Raw genomic sequence first — 19,185 nt, forward strand, 5'->3', positions numbered from 1 at the left:
TACTTTCTGTATTGGCTGAATAAACTATTTTCAGAGAGTTCACAGCTAAACCTGCTAAGTAATTTATGATTTAAGATAAGCTTGAATACAAAAGATTCTTTGGGAAACTTAAAATCAATGTCAGTCTTCATGAAAAATAAAACTTGTTAATGGTATTCAAAAGCTTCAAGCTTTCTACATAGCTAAGACTAATTTAAAGGTCTAAATATTTTTTAAAAAGGCTGTAATAAATGTGTTTGCTATTATGTCATTGTTAGTATATGCTGGTTCTATCATCTAATACTCTACGGACAGATGCAATTCCATAGATGAGTTCTTTTCAAGAGGGGTCATTCTCATGGTTGAGATAGCTACTTTACTACTCAGCTAATTTTAATGTCATTATTTTGTTTGCTTTGATTAGGGATGCAGTTTCCCAAATGTCGAAAGCTCATTTCCAGTCTCTACAGTCAGAAACTTCTTTTTCTTCTCTTATTGGCACCCTTTCCTTTCATTATGCTATCACTGTGCTTGGGAGCAAACAGTTGGCTGAGGGGAAGGCAAGATTTCAATTTCTGATGGCAGCATAGAGTTACACTTGTTTTCGCCAAGAAAAACATGTATCTTAACTGCAATCAAGATCAGCCTCTTGTGCATCAAGTGTTGTTAATGGCAAAATATAGGACTCAGGTGCAATTACACTAGGGATTCCAAGGTCATCAGTTTGGACATCAGTGACTGAAAGGATTTTTGTAAGAGCATCCCTCCCACATCACTCTGTAAAACGTTCACTTCTGTTTATATGTTGACTCTATGTTTAAAAACAAAACAGATTTTGCACACATACGGTGAACATTATGCAATGGCAAGTCTTTTACACCACCTTCTTTCCTTTATCTCAGGCAACCTCATTTCTGGGAAAGAAAGCTCTGGGGTGAAATTTGCTTTTTACTGCTCTGCTGGAGCTGCTATCTCCTTTCTTCACAAGTGGGTCTTGCAACAGATATGCTGGGTACAGGACCACCCAGCTTATTCTGTATCATATATCATCTGCAAGTTGCCGTTCTCAGCAACCTCCCTCACGTACATGCAGCCACCACCAAATATACTGCTATTTCATCACTGTCTTTCTAGTTCTTCCACTCCTCCTTTTCTTCTACAGTTGTCAGAGACTACTTAGAATGACAAAGAGCAATAGAAAGAAAAAGTGATGAGATTACATAGGGAATACTGTTGTCTTGCTGCCTCAAGCATGTGTTTTTGTGTGTTTAAATTCAGCATGAGTGCTAAAGGAACAGCATTTTTATATCTCCAAGTTATCTTGTGAAAGCATGTAATAAAGCAAATGACCTCACTAAGTTTGAAGCCCATGTTTCATGTTTCCTCTTAAACATATTTTTATAATTAATAATCCCTTCTGACTATTGATGCAAATGAAAAAAAGTAACATTTTTAGTTTCATCACATTCCAAAAATTATTGAGAGAGATATAAAAGAGGACTCTGTACAATGCTAAAATCAAGCTATAAGTTAGCATAAGATCGCTCATGCATAAGTGAGGTATCATCACTAACATAAGGTAAAAATGTTACTATAACTTTTTTCCACTTATTTCTTTCTCTTTTTCTAGAGCTGTGCCTTTTAAAATTTTCAGTTATAAGAGAGCTATTGTAATCTGGCTGACAGTATATTGAGATACAGGTTATATATAAATATAATATAATAAATAATAAAAACATTACACACCTGAATATCCACTGAATACACAAACCCAAGAACATTTAGAATAAGAATTGCTAGCCATTATTGAAACAGAAATAACATTCAAAAATCTCAGGCCACTATGATCTTTAGGTACAGCGACCAGGGATAAAAAGGCACAGAGCAACAGCCACTACCACTATTTCTCTTTGTGACTTTATCTTAAACCTCTCTAAAGACTTTGGTATAAATAACGTACTTTCCTTTGAGATAGCACTATGTAAAGAACACAACTCTCTCTTGTATTCAGCTCTTTGGAACATAAATCACAGCAGCAAGAAGATTGTTCAAAGGACAGGCACAGTCATTGTCCATTGGTCTAACACTAGATTGCTTCAGAAAAAAATTTGCTGTCAACAAATATTAAGTTTATAGGAAACAAAAAAATGCAAACAAAAATACTTACAGCTTTGGTTTGGCAAGCACAGGTGGTGGTTCCTTTGTGGGTGAAAGCAATACAGCTGGAGGTGGGATGGATTTATCACCATTTGGCTCGCTGTTAATCATTCCATTTACTCCATGAACAGGATGGATCCCATTTGTTTTTTCCTCAGATGAATTGAGCTGTTGTTGAAGATCTGTCACACTAGATTTTAACTCAGTGTTGTTTGCTTGGTGGGCCTCTGTATGTTTCTTAGGAGGAAGCTCAAGACAGCTAATTTCAACTGGAGGAAGTGATGGGAAATGATGGAAACCATCATCTCTTATCAGTGATTCATGAGTAGAGCTTTCCAAGTTGGCTAGAAGAAACCAAAAAGAAAGCCTTTTCAACAAATCACAGACAAAGTACATAGCACATATATGCTCTATTTTCAGTTTTTTAAAGGTGAAACATCTTTGGTTTTGTGTAGATGTTTTTCTAGTCCTCCTATTGATAATTTATGCTGAATTAGATACATGACTGGCTATTCACTTTCTGAGTTTACCCCATGCAAAAGGCACAACTAGGAACCTTATGGATCTCTAAATCTATTCAGGAATCCAGCCACTAAATGAGATTGGCAAGTACAGACAGCAACAGCTGAAACAGCACTTCCTCATCATGGAGTTTCCGGATCATTTCAGAACAAATAATTTAAAAAAGCTGACGAATGTATGTATACATGGCAAGTTTGCAATGGCAGCTGGATTAGTGCATCCCACAAAAATATATATGGAAACGTATAAAAAAACTAAACATGCCACATCACAATGTTTTATTTTACAAAAGGCATGTGTCACCTTTGGTAGCATAATTTCATCTGCTTTCATTTTGCCTCTGCTGCCATCTAGTCTCAGAACCCTAATGCTTAAAAATATGCCAGGCTTGTAGCAAATACTTTAAAAATATATTTCATGTTAATAAAAATAATAAAAAGGAAATGAGCCAAATAAAAGATTCAGTTTGCTTTATACGAATGCTCAGAGGTTGACAAATTCCTCTTATAGCAGTCATTTTCCACATGCAGATTGATAATTTCATAAGTAAATTAATTATGTACAATTTATGATTAAAAACTCCTCTTTCCCTTCATCACATACCTGAGCAGACTACTAGTTGTGCACTGCTTGTTACTGAACCATGTTCATTTGTTGCTGTGCATGTGAAAATTCCTGAATCTTCAGGAAAAGTTTCTGCTATTACAAGGGTACATATCTCTTCTGGAAATAAAGAGAAGAATAAAGTTGCATCATAAACTATTTAAAATTCCATGTAATATTTTCCACTGTATGTTAAAAGGACACCAGAAAGTGCTCCTTTTACAAAGAAATGCTGGGAGAACTGCAGGAGAGCTTCCAATATAAATGTCTTTAAGGAAAATCACTTTGAGTCTGAAACAGGTAAATTAATCAAGCTAAGTTTTTAAAACTGTTTTAAATAGTAATTTTGCAGTCACAAGTCTGTGCAGTAATTTACACACTTAATATCTCATTTTTATGTATGATAGTACCAATTAATACAAATCAATTTAGTGGTTTCCATAAAGAATTAATCCTTGCAAGCTCTTTTTGTGTCTCTAAATAACATCTCCAGTACAAATGTCACACAATTTTTCTTTCTTTTAATTTTTTTCTGTTTAATGCAACTTTTCAGATGAAAGTCCAGTCTCAGTAAAACCAGAAAGTATTTTATCAACACTTCAATTAAATCTTCTGTATAGACTAATCAGAATTAAAACCTCCAGATGCATAAATATTCCTCTTAATTCAGAGTTTGGGAAAATAATTTCTGTCTCTCTCTGCACAGAAGTGAGAATGGGTAAATTGAAAACACAGTACAAAACAGCATCCCTAGAAACTCTTCAAAATGCTGTGACACAAACACGTTCTGTCTGAAATCTGTTATTTCTACTTTGATAAGCCATAGTATAGGCTTTGATTATACCAGGGCCTCTGTCAGAAAAGTTGCATGAAGGATATTAGATTGGGTCTCACAGTAATTTTTTCTAAATCAAGTCCATCCATTTATAATGGACATAATTAATTATTTGGGCATATTTTTTCCTGTGTCTTCAAATAAGGAACTTTATTTTATCTCTACTTGTAATGGAAGTCTAATTTTTTAAAAATTTTATGATATAGCTAATCAACAATCCTACTATTAACACAACATACCAAGAGAATGTTATACCTGTACAATACTACATCGTGTGTTTCCTTAATTAATTAGGCGTTTCTTTTGCTTATGCTGATTGTCTAGTCTCAAAACCAAAGCAGGGAAGTTTTATAGCATTCAGTTTAAAGAAAAAGGTATTTTGCAATTTGAATATTTGCACACACAATCCCCCATATTATCACAAAATTAGTTAATAAAAGCAAACTGTAAAGTGAGAAAAAGTATTTTAGAATCTAATAACTTCCACATGAAAATTATTCTGTAGAGGAGGTTCAGTAAAGTCAACTTACTTCTTATGGTTCAAATAAGGAAAACATTTTCAAATAGTGCCTTTTTGTGTGTGTGTGTGTGGGGGGGTGAATGATGAACTGTCTCATTCAGACAGTTTAAAAAAATTATGAAATTTTTCCAATTATAAATGACAATATATCAAAAAACTTCCTGTACTAGAAGTGGGCTAAAAATGAATGACTGACTAAATATTTGGCACAGAGTTGTTTCTCAGAACATGCCTTTTTTTTTGGCAACACAGACCAGTATTTTCTGTGTAGCTGCAAGAGGCATGCCTGGTAATACTGTAGCACGTTGGATCTTATCTGACCCAGATGAAGATTAATGACTCATGAAAGGTCTTATCAGGAAAGTAATGGGTAACACAAGCTAGTTTTCGAACTACTGAGATCAGCTTTTTTTAGTCTTGGTGTGTCATAAGCAGTTGAAGCCGTATTGTTAACCACACGTGTTTGCTCCTGGACTGAACTGACTCTGGGGATGCAATCTGATACACACAGCATACTAGTTTCCTGTTCATTTAATAGCAGAATTCTGAAAGCATGGTACTTCAGGACTGCAGAAGAAGATCAGCCCACCAGGCTGAGAACTGCTCTTTGAATGAGGGCAAGGGCACTATAAAACATAGCAACCAGCAGAACTCCTATTTTCCAAACAGCAGAGCTAATTAATGCATAACAGTCTTTCAGTGTTTTAAGTATGTAAAATGATCACATGAGAAGACCTAATCTTCCCTCTTCAGTGATAAAAGAATTCTAATGGGTTCTACAATGATGTGCTTTGTTTGAACAGGTATATTTTAAAACTATATATGATAAATTGCAGCTATCTTTGTAAAAGAAATTGAAAGTAAATTAATGATGGAAATCATCAGATTTTAAAATCCAGTCTTTTCAGCCAGATGAGCAAACTGCAACAGATTTGTTATCAATCATAAGAAGACTGTCTAAACTGAAAACATAAAAAACATAAGAACAAATCAAAAGGCAGCTTGGGCAAAAAGCATATTGCCATCTTCTTTATCAATTTTCCTCCTCCAAACCAAGAATCAAGGACTTCCAGGTCCTTGCTAAAAGGCTTACTACTATGGAAACCATAGAAATAAAATACCAATTTGGCAAAAGAAAAGTTCTTTAAAGACTTCCTTAACACACTCTGAATGCATAGTGCTCTGAGTATTTCTCTAGCTTTACATCCTGACTTACGTAATTACTTTTCTTTCTGTTAATATGCTAAGTAAAATCTGAAGATATGAAGTAAATAATGTCTGTTCTACTTCCTGGCAATCATCAGCTGACAAATAATTTCATCACAGAAATGTGTTCCAGAAAGCAGCTCTGAAACGCTGCTCTCAGGGCCTTAAAACATATTTAACACTTGACTAAATGAATACAAAAGCATTTTGTTCATTGAAACATGTAAAATGCTTAGGCATGCAAGTACTTGACTGTTTTGTCAGTTATTTAGAAAGAAAGGTTGCATTTTACAGAGCAATTCTTTCCCTTTATGGTTCATGAGCCCATTAGAAGGAAATAAACTTTGGTAAGAGAGAAAACTGTTGCATTTTAACAAATTTCATCATTGGCAATGCGTTTACTTCAGAATGTTTCTTTGTATTACATTAAAGGTAAAGTAGTTCTTATTATCTGCAACTTCATTTCCAAATGTGACCATTAGCTTCCTCTACTGTAATGCACATTCTGTTTGGGAAAATATGTACGGTCTTTTGTCAGTAGTTGTTCATTACTACGCAATGAATAGAGCTATTTTCATAGATGTAGGTTAAAAGCCGTAACTTTTCTGATATACAGAGACAGTGGGTAGTTACAGTGGTGGTTTCCTGGTAAAAAGCCAACAAAACACAGCTCTGCCAACTTGTTGAGAACTTATCTCTTATTCTCCGTTGTATTCCCCAAACCCTTAAGTCCAGTTCAATGGCAAACCAATATGCCCATCAGGTAACTCCTCATCTAGGTATCTGTTCATCTTTTATATAAAGAGAATGGGGAAATGAAAGTAGAGAAGAACTGAATATGCAAGTAGCATAATAAACAGTAGTATAGAGGATCTGTAGAAGCCTTAACGTGCAATAACATATTGAAAAAATGTATTCAATGTACCTGTTTCTGATGATTACTACTACATATACCTTTACCCAGTTAGGCAGCAGTTCTGGCTTATTTAATAGGCTTTATGTCACTCAAGGAACGAAGAATAAAGTTTTCAGAAGATGCACAAAACTGACTATGTTTGAAGATATCTTAAACAGCGTTTTAAAAATACGGAGAAGAAAACAGAGCAACAGCAAATGTGATTGTGAGCAATAAAATGCAGTTTTAGGGTATAGAGCCTAGGTTACAATACATGTAATGAATAACCAAGATGTCAGCTATCTAGCCAGTTTGGCTACAATAAATAGGAATACAGTTGTGGCAACACAGACTTTAGCCCCTAAAGCAGTGTTCAGGTTTGAGGAGAAATTCAGTAATTTTTCAGTGTCAAGGAAATGTTTATGTTAAAGCTTACACTAAGGCAGTTATGATGCTGTAGGTGCCTGAGCCAGCTAGTCAGGTGTATACATCAAAGCTGAAATCAAAGTATTCAGCAACATAACTGTGATGATTAATGTACTCCAATAAGCTTTAAATGTTTACAATTGGAGAGAAATAACAATTTATTTTTTTAAATCACATAGTACGAAAAGATCAGATATTTGCTTTGAATTTGGAAGCATTAACAAGCAAGGACAGTCACAGCAGTCAGACTTAAGATGAGATCACTGACAGGACTAGAATTCTAGAGGTAACTTGGGAGTGCAGAGTACAATTAAAAATGTAACTGACAGGTAATAGCATAGAAGTTGACCAAAAACCACCTTTAGTGAAGGAGAATTTTAGCCTATTTTCAGTTTTTATCTTCATTTGGTATCTTGAGATACGGCTCATTGGAGATCCTTCTCTCCAAGCCCTTTGCTGCTCAGCAGTGAAAGAAGGAGACAGACTCTTGGTCATAATTCTTTTGTTTTCACTAAAAAATGCAAGGATGCAAATGCACGTTAACCTACCAAAGTTGCCGTGTTTTGAATTTCATCAGCTACCAGAAAGATTATTTGGTGAACATACACAGTATTCTGTTTAAGGAAAAAAAGCATGTATATGTGGCAATTCTCTGGCAATTTAAGCAAAACTACTTCATATAGTTTTCTTCTTACATGCCATTAGACAATCGTTCTAATGTAATTCAATACGGTTTGTGGCTGTCTCCAGACAGCTGAGTAATGGTCAAAATATCAACAGCTGGCAAGTGATTCCATGGGATTTTTCATTCTCAGGCAGCCTGTTCTTTGAAGGATTCAATCAGTATAAAGTCAAAATGTCCAAGAAAGAAGTACAGAGCAGGTACTTTGACAAACTGTGATGTTGGCTTTGAGTAGTCTGACTATTAATTCACAAAGCAGTCTGGAGAGCTTTGTGATGCAAACTGATTTCTGTCTAGACAGAAGAAGGAGTGCAAAACACATTAGAGTAGATAGAATGTACCAAAAAAAAAGATAGTCAAAAAACCCTGCTTCTTAATTTCTTACCTGTATGAGTTCACGGAACATTTTTCTTTTAAATCATTAGTACTGACCTACCAAAGGATAACTGATGTTATTGAGTGCTATAAAGTGTTTATTGATGGTTGGACTTTGGTTAACAACCCACTATTAAAGTCACACTACAAGTTGTTACAATTTATGTAAAATTCTGTGGATGCTGTACATGGATATGTTGGAAAAATTTTTAGAAAAATGTCTGTCTTTCAAAATTTTGAATACTTATTTAGCATACACACTTTTCCCTAACAATCTTGCACATGTATTCATCATCTGCAGTTGTGTGTTTGCTTATGAACAATTTCCTCTGCATGCATTGTTTAGTCTGGCTTCTGAGAGTATGAATTACATCACAAACCAGTGCTGTACCTATTATGTTTTTGATACCCACACCCAGCTTCTTGTTGTCGAAATTTTAAGATTCTTCATGACATCCTAAAAACCAGTGCTAATTCTTATCAGTATTACTACTAATATACAAAACATTGCTCATTATTTATGCCAAAAGGAAATATTTATATTTTGCCCAAACTTTATTCACATTTCCTTTTCATGCACAGTGTCAATTCCTACAAAAATAATCTGTTAGGTGTACTGTCATTAATTTTGGCAGTGAGTAAGAGATTTCTTAAGGGATAGTACTTAGCTCAATGCATCCAGGGAGAACAAAATATCAAACTGAAACTCTTTCATACATTTTGGGTAGCAGGAAGGTGCTCGTAAATATATATCACAACATAATTATAAGCATGATAAAAAGAAAAAATCCAACAACAAACCAGTCAGACTGCTGTCAGGCATTCACTACTGTCATGTCTATTAAACTGCAACAACACAGATACAAAAATAGTGTTTTGAGGTGACTTCCTATTCTTGCCTTGACACCTACTTTAATAATGGTTTGAGATACTTTGATATTAGATATCTTTTCTGTACTTGGGAAGACTCAAGAAATGTACCTTTCATGTAAGAATCCATTCCCTAGTACTCTCTAAAAGGCTTCAGGTATCTTCTCCCAGGGTCTGCAAGCTAACCAGAAATGGGAAGGAGAATATTCAGCACTATGAACTTGAATAGTGCAGGTATGTGAGAGAGGGCTGGCAAAGTGATGATGTTCTGGGATTCAAAATCTCACTCTCTATTTCCCATTGCAGGTAGTAGTTATGAAAGGAAGTTGATAGTTTTGTGAACTAACATGAATATTCTTACTTCTTCCACAGCAGTATCTGTCATATAAGCTATGCAAACCTTGCAACTAACAATATGAAAATTACTTAGTTGCCCATGAAAAAAAAAATCATCTAGCAAGAAACATAATATATGTACTCAACTATTCACACAAAGGAATTTGAACCTTTTGTTTCCAGAAAAAAAGTGCTTCTCCTTTCTACTAGGTAACACTGCATTCCGACTCTAAAATATTTAGTTCACCTAGCATTATACAACTTATATTGACTAAAGAGGGTGAAGAGGTAAAAAAAGAATTACCAAAACTAAGCAAACAGTATTGATGAGTTTTGACAGAACAGTTTTAAACTGGATATTAAAAAGAAAAACCCTAAGATATGCTAGTAAATTTATACTTAGAAATTTTTGTGTAAATTTTCAGTCCTTTCAGATATTATCTATCATGTTAAAGGATGAAGTGAATGCAGTTCAAGTGATTTTGTAGAAAAAAACTCCTAGTAAGAGTGAGTTAGATATACTATTGTTTTCCAACACTCTCCTTTCCTTCACATGGCTGATATTTCAAACCTCCATAAATGAAATCATTCGATCACATGAACTCAGGGCATCAGGTATTACTTGAGCTGATGATGTTGCACACCATGACTACAGTATTAACAGTTAGGATAGAGCATACATGTGTGTAATGTATATGTATTAATGGATATGAAGTAGAATAGGTATATAACAATTTTGTGAAGCAAGAAAATGAGTGAATAACTGACAAAGAAAAGAAACTTTTCCCCTCTTTCCCTCATCTTGTTTCCATGAAAACTAAAGGAAAGTTGCATTCTTCACATCTGTCATTAAATTCTTATGAGTATAATTTGGGTAATGGAATTTTGTGGGACTCATTGTTTTTCCTCAGTACATGCAAAATGCTTATTTTCTGAGAAAGAAATTTGCTTCAAAATTTAAGCTGCGAGACTCTCCTTACTGGTCTAAATGGAATTTACTGTTTAACTAATAAAGGAATTGATGTAAAGGACAGAGTACAGTATGGAAGGTGTGATAAAGTAGCATTGTCTTCAAGGGGGTTTCATTTTACCAATGTTCAGCAAAAACACTTTTCTATTTATGGCTTCAGTACAAACTCAAAGAGCTAGTGAATAAAGACATTATTTTTTCATATGATTCTTACCAGGTTCAGTTGCAGATCGTGGCTCTGTATATCCCATCATAGGGAGGGGAAACAAACAAGATTAGAGATTACATCAATAAACATCAGTATATTAGAGATTACATCAATAAACATCAGTATACTGAACATATTATACCAAAATACTGTAAATAAGTACATAACTGTGCAGACATGTTATGAAATCAAGATTTAAATTGTCTGTCAATACAGTAGTTCAATTATTACCTGTAGCCATTAGCACCGAAACGGGAAGAAGAAAGGACTCTATCCAAAACCGAATACTGAAAGACTAATTATCTTTCTCCACCTTGTATCAAAGATAACCACTTCCAATTATTGCCTGTGCTGGTTTTGGCTGAGTTCAGCCATGCCAGATGTGCTAGAACTTCAGTATGAACTGGAGTCAAAGGCATACAAGTGGTATGCCAAAATTGGTATTACTAATGTGTTTTTCTCAATCCCTTTGGCAGCAGAGTGCAGGCCAAGTTGCTTTCACTTGGAGGGGTGTCCAGTACACCTGGAATTGACTGCCCAGGGCTGAAAACAGTCAGAACCTCTTGTTGCTAGCCAGGCTAGGAATAAGGGGAGGAGTTAATTGCAGTGTTAAGCCCAGTGGTCTGGTCCAATGGGACCAAGGGTGAAGACTGTAATGGAAATAGCTTTAAATTGTTGTAACCTGTGGTTTGAGATGCATGGTATAGGAATTACTGTACCAGGAACCACATGAACCAATGGAGTAGAATCCCTCACAAGAAGCAGTGGCAAGGGCAGCAGTGACCTGACCTGGGCTGGTTTTGGTGCCCGTTAACCCCATGCAAACACCACCTGTCCTGTTCTGAGGGATCACTATGACAGATGGAGCCCAAAGCCATGGACTAAATGAACTCGATGTACATTTTGTGAAATTTTACAGGTGTGATACACAGCCTATGGGAATGGTTTCTGTGTATTACATCAAAGGATGGGAAGTGGGGCGGTGATTAATGAGGATCTACTGGGTAGTGTGAGATCTGGCCATGATGCAAATGGTATGGAATAAGCGGTGAAGAATGTGCTGGTTTCGACTGGGATAGAGTTAATTTTCTTCACAGTAGTTGTGTGGGGCCAGATTTTGGATCTGTGCTTAAAATAGCATTGTTGATAGAGAGATGTTTTTGTTATAAAGGCCTTTTCTGCTACTTGTACCTCCCCAGTAGTGAGGAGGCTGGGGATGAACAAGAAGTTTGGAGGGGTCAGAACCAGGACAAAGACCTGCACCGATGAAAGGTATATTCCATACCATATGGCATCATGCTCATCATATAGAACTGGGTGAAGAAGTAGGAAGGGGGAACATTTGTAGTTAGGGCATTTGTCTTCCCAAGTAACTGTTACACATGATAGAACCTTTCTTTCCTGATGATGGCTGAACACCTGCCTGCCCGTGGGAAGGGGTGAACAGATTTCTTGTTTTGCTTTGCTTGTGCAGCTTTTGCTTTCACCATTAAACTGTCTTTATCTTAACCTCTGCATTTTCTCACTTTTACTTTTCCAACTCACTTCCCCAAGGCACCAGGGGAGAGTGAATGAGCATCTGTGTGGTGCTCAGATGCTCACTGAAGTTAAAAAATGACATTGCCTTACTTTTTTGGAGAATTCTGAAGTCTGGAGAATCTTGAATTTCAACACCCTGTCGAAACCACTTAACATGAATGGGAGGGAGTCCTCTGACTCTGCATTCCAATACTACAACTCGTCCCTCAGTTGCTGTGGAGTTTTGTAGCTCCTGAAATATAACAATCACAACTGAAATGAACAAGGAGCATTTTACATTATTAAAACCAGTCTTCTATTACCTTTGTAATTCAGCTTTATTTTATTGTGTCATTACATTTTTGCAATAAACATTTTCTTTCATTCTGATTAAATTTAATATATCATCTATATTGTTAAAAATTATTGAATAGGTTATTTTGAAATGCATTTTTAATAAGACCAAAAATGGAACAGCTGTAGAAGTATTTAATTCCTCAAATTATCACAAGCAGATCATTGCAGTTTGAACTTTCAATTTTTATTCTTCTTCCAAAAAGTGAAATAAAAATTCTGGAACTAACTACACATTGACTGACTTGATCCTGAGACAGTAACTGTGCTGCTTTCAGGTCCCATTCTAGGAGGTGGAGCTGCTTTTCCTCTGAACCATAAATAACAAACCAAGCAAAATTAGATGATATGATTAGGATATATTAACTAGTGTATGGATAGTTCTGAGACAGTATTCTGGCTGTAATAAATTCTTACACATATCTGAAAATTTTCAGGAAAAATCTAAATCTTTAAAGAAGAAGTGCAGTGAGAGAGAAGAAACACAGTATTTTAAGTATCAGAATTGACAGGTGATAGCCACTGATTTTACCTTTGTTCTTTATCTTAAGATTATAAATCAAAGGGTCTAGTGGGTGTCTCATTTTCTTTCCAATTAATTAACAAAGTTTTTTGATACAGCAAAGCACTTGAAGTTAGGGGTGTATGCTCAGAGTTATCCACAATTACTATTCATAGATCTCTGGTTAATCAAATACATAAGAATTTTGTTACAGGGAAACCTAAAAATCTTTGGGTTGTTCCAAAAAGTTTGTATAGAAAGAAACTTATATCTGGAGGCTGGATTAAGTATACATTTTGTTGTTCATATATGATTAATTTCTTCTGGCATTAAAGTTGTTTTGTTTTGGTATATCTCTGTTGGCTTAAGCCAGTTAATAATGGATTTCAGGGATAAGAAATATAAAGATTAGGAAGAAAGAGCAGAATTTTGATTGCTTTGGTAGTTTCTGGACGAGGGATAGATTTCTCCTGTTTTCCTTACTTGGAGGTTGCCTCCTGACCTTGTAGTAATACATTCTCTGTCTTGCACCTCCACTATTCACTTTCCTGTGATACCTGCAGTATGGGTGGAGAATTATAAGGGACAGAATCAGGCCTTTCTTGACATGAGAAAGAAATATGATAGAGCCAAGCTAGACAGTTGTGGAGAGCTGGGCTTACTCTTGCTTACTCTTACTCTTATCACTAGGAAAAACTATTTGCTATTCCATATTAGTTTTTTAAAAAATGTTTTCCTGAAGTAATAACCAGAAATAGTTTCTATTTTTCATTTTGACTTCAACAAATAGTGATTAAATAATAAGTACTAGTATTGAAATGATGGTTTGAGGCACAATGAAATAATATTTTCAATTGAAGTTGTACTTGATAGATTAGGGAAAAATGTGCTATCCTTCTTTTTACTGGTACTTAATTCCCAGTTCCTAAGTTTCATGTGCAAAGATAAATATTGACTTAAATAATTATCTAAGAAATACTGAATAAAAATTTTCCTTCTAAAAAGTCCACATATCAGAAATAGTGGGACCAGCAGAACTAAGAAAATGATTGGTCCCTTTATTCAGCACTGGTGAGGCTGCACCTTGAATCCTGTGTTCAGTTTTGGGCCTCTCCCTGCAGGAAAAACATTGATATGATGGATTGTGTCCAAAGAAGAGCAATGAAGCTGGTGAAGGGTTCAGAGCACAAATCCTATGAGGAGCAACTGAGGGAGCTGGGGTTGTTTAGCCAGGAGAAAAGGAGACTTGAGGGAATCTTATTGAGGCGGGGGTCGGTCTCTTCTCCCAAGTAACAAACAATAGGGCAAGAGGAAATGTCCTCAAACTGTGCCAGGGGAGGTTTAGACTGGATATTGGGAAAGAAAAAGCTGCCAAGCTCTGGATCAGGCTGCCCAGGGAAGTGGTTGAGTTGCCACCCCTGGAGGTACTTAAAAGACTGTAGATATGGCACTTAGTGAGATGGTTTAGTGGTGGGACTGGCAGTGCTAGTTTAATGGTTGGACTTGGTGATCTTAAAGGTATTTTTCAACCTAAGCGATTCTATGATTCTTACCTTACATTTTACAAGTCACCCCAGTGAAGTACTGCTTTTTTATCTAACATACCTGCATGGATTTTTTTCCTAAAACAAAGTTAAAAAGCCTGTTTTATTTGTTCTTGTCTGTAGATAAATTATTGTGAATGAGGCTTTATCATGACTATGATATGTAATTTGTGCCTACCTTGCTATATTTTACAAAGATTTGTCAATGGAGAACAGTCATGGGCATAAGACAAACACACATAGAATATTCATGTAATTCTGCCAGTGATTTTAACAGGGTAGAATGCATAAGAACTTCATTGTTGCAGTGGAGAAGCATTTTCTTAGAAAGTCATTAATACTGAAAAGGATAATGAAAACTGTAAAATTTTTAACATTTTCAAATCTTCCTACATTAGGATATATAATGTTGATATTTCCTTCTGGCCTACAGAAATATGATTCAAAAATCATGATGGATAAAATGTACCTTTGTAAAGACAGGTGCAGAATAGATAGGCTTGGGTCCCTCCAGATGGTGCAGGTATGACGTAGGGCTTTGAACCTGAAAAGCAATGCAACAATGCTATAAAATGGAAAGAATACTAGTTTCAGTGATATGGCCTCCAAATATCTATGCAATAATGCAAACTCTCACATGTGCAGTCTTACTATGGTGCTCTCTTTCTACCACAATACTTGAGTGACATCACTATTTCACATCTGTTATATTTCTGAAATAAAAATGCAAGCTTTGAAGGTTTCTATACTTCTTTGCCTAGAAGTATTTTGAGAATTTGACTTCTATTAATATCATGAAAGTATATCCTCTGCACTGACGCATTTTTGCCTCTCCTGTTACTACACACCTTGACTGATGTTGTGATAAATAAATCCAGGTACCCAAAAGTTTATCAAGGTCAGTCTAAGGAAGGGAAAAGAATTTACCGTATGAAGACTGATAGAGATTTTTATTTTATTTGTATTTTATGATTTATATAAAAACTCTTAAGTCAGCCAGAGTGGCATTAAAGACAGTACAAAAGAATGAACACTGGTTTTCTACATTTAGCTTCTAGAGAGTAAAATTTATTTTCTCCAGAAGGCCCGGAGAAATGACAGCAATATTAAATGTAATAACAAAATTTAAAACTTTTGCTAAAAAGTGTTGTAGGCATTAGTTTGTATTACATTCTTTTGGGACTGGAACTATTAAGTGATAAACTCTGTAATTTTCATCATCACCAGATCTGTCTGATAGTCATATGCCGTGTTGATACACACTGTACAAGAATCCATACGTATATTTAGTTTCATGTCTCATTCTCTGGATATATACTTAATTTTTTAAAATCACCACTCTTAATATAGTAATGTAGGTTTATAGTTCAACAATATAATTCCTCAAAATGATGGTTTTTCAGGAGTTACAGATTTTGAAAGAAAATTTGAAATACTTTTATTAATTTAAAAATTTGTGTCGAAAAATACCTGCTGACTGGGCATAGAGATAGGTTGAATTACAGCTGTGGTCACTCCAGATTTTGGTGTAGAAGATCCTATTGTTAAGGAAACAGAGGTGGTTTTCTTTTGGGCCCTGAAAAATAGAGAACAGCAACCACTTTACAAGATATGAAATGAGAATGTGTTAGTTTGTGACCCATAAGCCACCTTATTTTTTCTACATATTTAAACATGTCAGTACTGAAAGATTAACATTGGAGGAAGCTTGAGTAGAACACAATCTTTGGCTAATTTACACTTTCACACACAATAAAAAGTACTGATTTAAGATACTAACTGAAATGTATTTTATTTCTTTAATTGTAGTCCTCTACATATTTCTTTGGAGGCACTGGATTGAGTGATTACTAATGAAGACTTGGTTAACTTCAAGGTACTTCTGAATATGAAAAGTTGCTATCAACAAAATTATTGTCAGGGTAAGGCCAGACTTCTCAGACAGGACAAGCACATTAATACAATCTACAATTAAAATGCTATACATTTAAATCACATGAGGAAAGTAGAAAAGACAATAAACAAATGTCTCCCAAATGTTTATTCAGATCTTGAACTACTAAAGATTCTCCAGTGTCCCTTATTGAGACCATTCGCACAATATTGGTACTACTTCGCGCACTTACTGTGGCATAGCTCCAGATTTTGATTTGAAAATTAAACTTTCACCCTCTGAATCTGTAGAACTGGCGCCTGGAAAAGAAAGTGTTTTCAATAATCTCATATCCTTCTACTGATTTATTTAATTTTCAAATTCCAAAGAAAAAACTTTGACACCTTTGCATTTCCTTCAAGAATTGAGAACTCTCTGTAATAAACTATTGCAAGTTTTTTATCTGATAAAAATTGTAACTATGCACTTTAGACTGTTACAGAAATTATAACCATGCCAATTCAATTGCAAATTGCTTTCCCTAGACTCCTAGCCATCTTCCTTCACATTGAAGCAAATAAGAGCAAAGAAGAAAAGAAAATGCTGACTACTACTGCTCTACTGGAAATGTATAATTTTATTTACTTAAATTTTAAAACTTGAAGCTTAAGCAAACATATGGCTTTTACACAGACAACAAATCTTAAACCTTAAGTAAGAACAACTCAGTATTCCAAGAAATTTTCAGACTAGACTTGCTGCCCATGATCTCCACATTCCAGACTATTTATATTAACCTACACATAGCATTTATGTACTGCTATTTCTTGCCAGTGGAAGTCTTGATATAATATATGTGTTTGGCAGTGTCCTGAACTCACTTAAAGAAAAAAATATGAAAGCATTTATTCCCTTTGTCTTAATTTTTCCTAACAACAGATACTTCACACAGTTATTCTAGACATTTGTACATATTATTCCTCAAAGAATTTGTGCATATTTGTGGATAGTTGTATTTGTAATACAAATCATAAGCAATTCATAGTCAATATGCATAGTATAGCATAGACTGATTCCAATGAAAAAAAGCTTGGACTGAGATATTCAAGTACCCTATTTATTTACAAAAATTATACTACAAAAAAATCGAAGCAACAAGTTGCACAGAAAAGGTAAGAAGAGAGAACCAAATGTCAAATCATCAAAGTGGGTCTACATGAAGGTGTTTCTTAAGAACAGAGAATAACCAGGTCTTATGTGGCTGGGCCTGTTACACAAAAGAAAGTGTGATGCATCAGTGTCATTGAGACTATTAATGTACAAAGCAATACCTGTGTGGCAATCTATTTTCCTTAAAGATCATAGGGGAGGAGCCTAACGACTTGTACAACTCTCTCTAAGTAACATGTTGTAAAACTTCAGCATAGCACTTCCATATAGCAAGACTGTCAGATGTCAAAAATCTAATCGTTTTATTCACAGTATCTCTCTACCTAGCTGTTTTGGTTTTTACCGTTGCTTCTGTCATTATAACTTCACATAGCATTATATGTTTGTACTACACCCAAGGATTTCTGAAATCATGCTTACTTCTGTAAAGAAAACTCTTCCTAGAATCTGTAAGATTCAGAAAAGGCTTGGGGATTTTGCTATTATATCCCAATGTGCCATAGTAATGTTCTGAGAATAAAAAGCATGATGAAAGAAATCCTGTAAAGGCATTTATGTAATAATTTAGCTAATTTATGTGAAAATTTTATTGTTTTGTTAATCAAAAACTTTTTAGTAATTTGGTATGGCATTATTCAGATTTGTTATATTTTTGATGTTAGTTTGTTTTATGCTTTCAATTAACCATTTAAATTAATTTTAATGAATCACAAAACTGGTAAAAGAATAGATAATACCAAAATGTTTGAAAGATGTATGAATTAAAATAAAAATTGATATTCAATTGATATAATCTTGCCTAAAATACAGTTCTTCACTAAAAAAAAATTAATAAATTTACTCATGGTCATCATTAATTTTTCTCAGAAAAAATAATATTTGAATTATGAATAATTTTGCAGTCAAGAAATATTTTGATGATAACTAGTAGTTGTTTCAGGACAAAACCAGTCTGACTGACTTTAACCTGACTTAAAATCAGTATACCAAAGATAAAGCATCACTACATTTATGCATGAACTGAAGAAGACTCATTTGAAGCAGTCACATTTATTTGCACTGTGAGGCAGTTCAGAACTGACATAGGGATTACTGCTATCATGAAAATCATTATGGAATCACTAGTCAAATCTTTGACCAGTGATTTACAGAGAGTACTGCTTAAAAGCCAACCATATGCCAAAGACGCTGTTAGTTCCTTCCTTTCCATTCTTTATTTCATTTCTACCCTTAATAAATAGCAATCTATCCATTGATTACTGAGACATTCCTTGAAATACCTGAATTAATATGAAGTGATGTTCAAAACGTGTTGTGTTACAGGAAAGCAGAGCAATACCATAAAACTACCACCATAGCAAATGTCATCTTAACATATAGAACCAAAAGTAAACTTCAGCTTAGTTATCTTTTCCTGTATGCATCAAGTATCTTATTATTTTGCCTCTTACCTTCAATGAATATTTCAGCTGATGTACTATCTGAACCAATGGAATTTGAAGCCAGACAAGTATAGCGACCAGTGTCGTCTTCAAAGGCTTCTGCTATAATTAGGGAATGGAGTCCTCCACTTTCGGAACGGATCTGAATGTCAGGGGAATTCTGGAGTTCCTTTCCTTCACAAAACCATCTGCAGCCCA

At 34.9% G+C, this 19,185-nt stretch overlaps 1 protein-coding gene across 6 annotated transcripts in view; it reads right to left on the minus strand.

Moving 5' to 3' along the window:
- Positions 1-19,185, minus strand: part of PALLD (palladin, cytoskeletal associated protein) — a 202,143-nt gene that overhangs the window by 111,427 nt on the left and 71,531 nt on the right. For all 6 annotated transcript variants that reach the window (XM_027738026.2, XM_027738035.2, XM_039380498.1 and 3 more), the window contains 8 exons: positions 18,997-19,175; positions 16,629-16,695; positions 15,973-16,078; positions 14,972-15,046; positions 12,214-12,355; positions 10,591-10,614; positions 3,262-3,381; positions 2,147-2,480 (listed from right to left, as the gene is read on the minus strand). In XM_027738026.2, the coding sequence (XP_027593827.2) occupies positions 2,147-2,480; positions 3,262-3,381; positions 10,591-10,614; positions 12,214-12,355; positions 14,972-15,046; positions 15,973-16,078; positions 16,629-16,695; positions 18,997-19,175 (1,047 nt within the window). The remainder of the gene's footprint in view (positions 1-2,146; positions 2,481-3,261; positions 3,382-10,590; positions 10,615-12,213; positions 12,356-14,971; positions 15,047-15,972; positions 16,079-16,628; positions 16,696-18,996; positions 19,176-19,185) is intronic.

The sequence above is a fragment of the Pipra filicauda genome, unplaced genomic scaffold (genome assembly GCF_003945595.2).
Source record: "Pipra filicauda isolate LSUMZ 115617 unplaced genomic scaffold, ASM394559v2 scaffold196_size3971931_pilon, whole genome shotgun sequence".
Classification (NCBI taxonomy): domain Eukaryota; kingdom Metazoa; phylum Chordata; class Aves; order Passeriformes; family Pipridae; genus Pipra; species Pipra filicauda.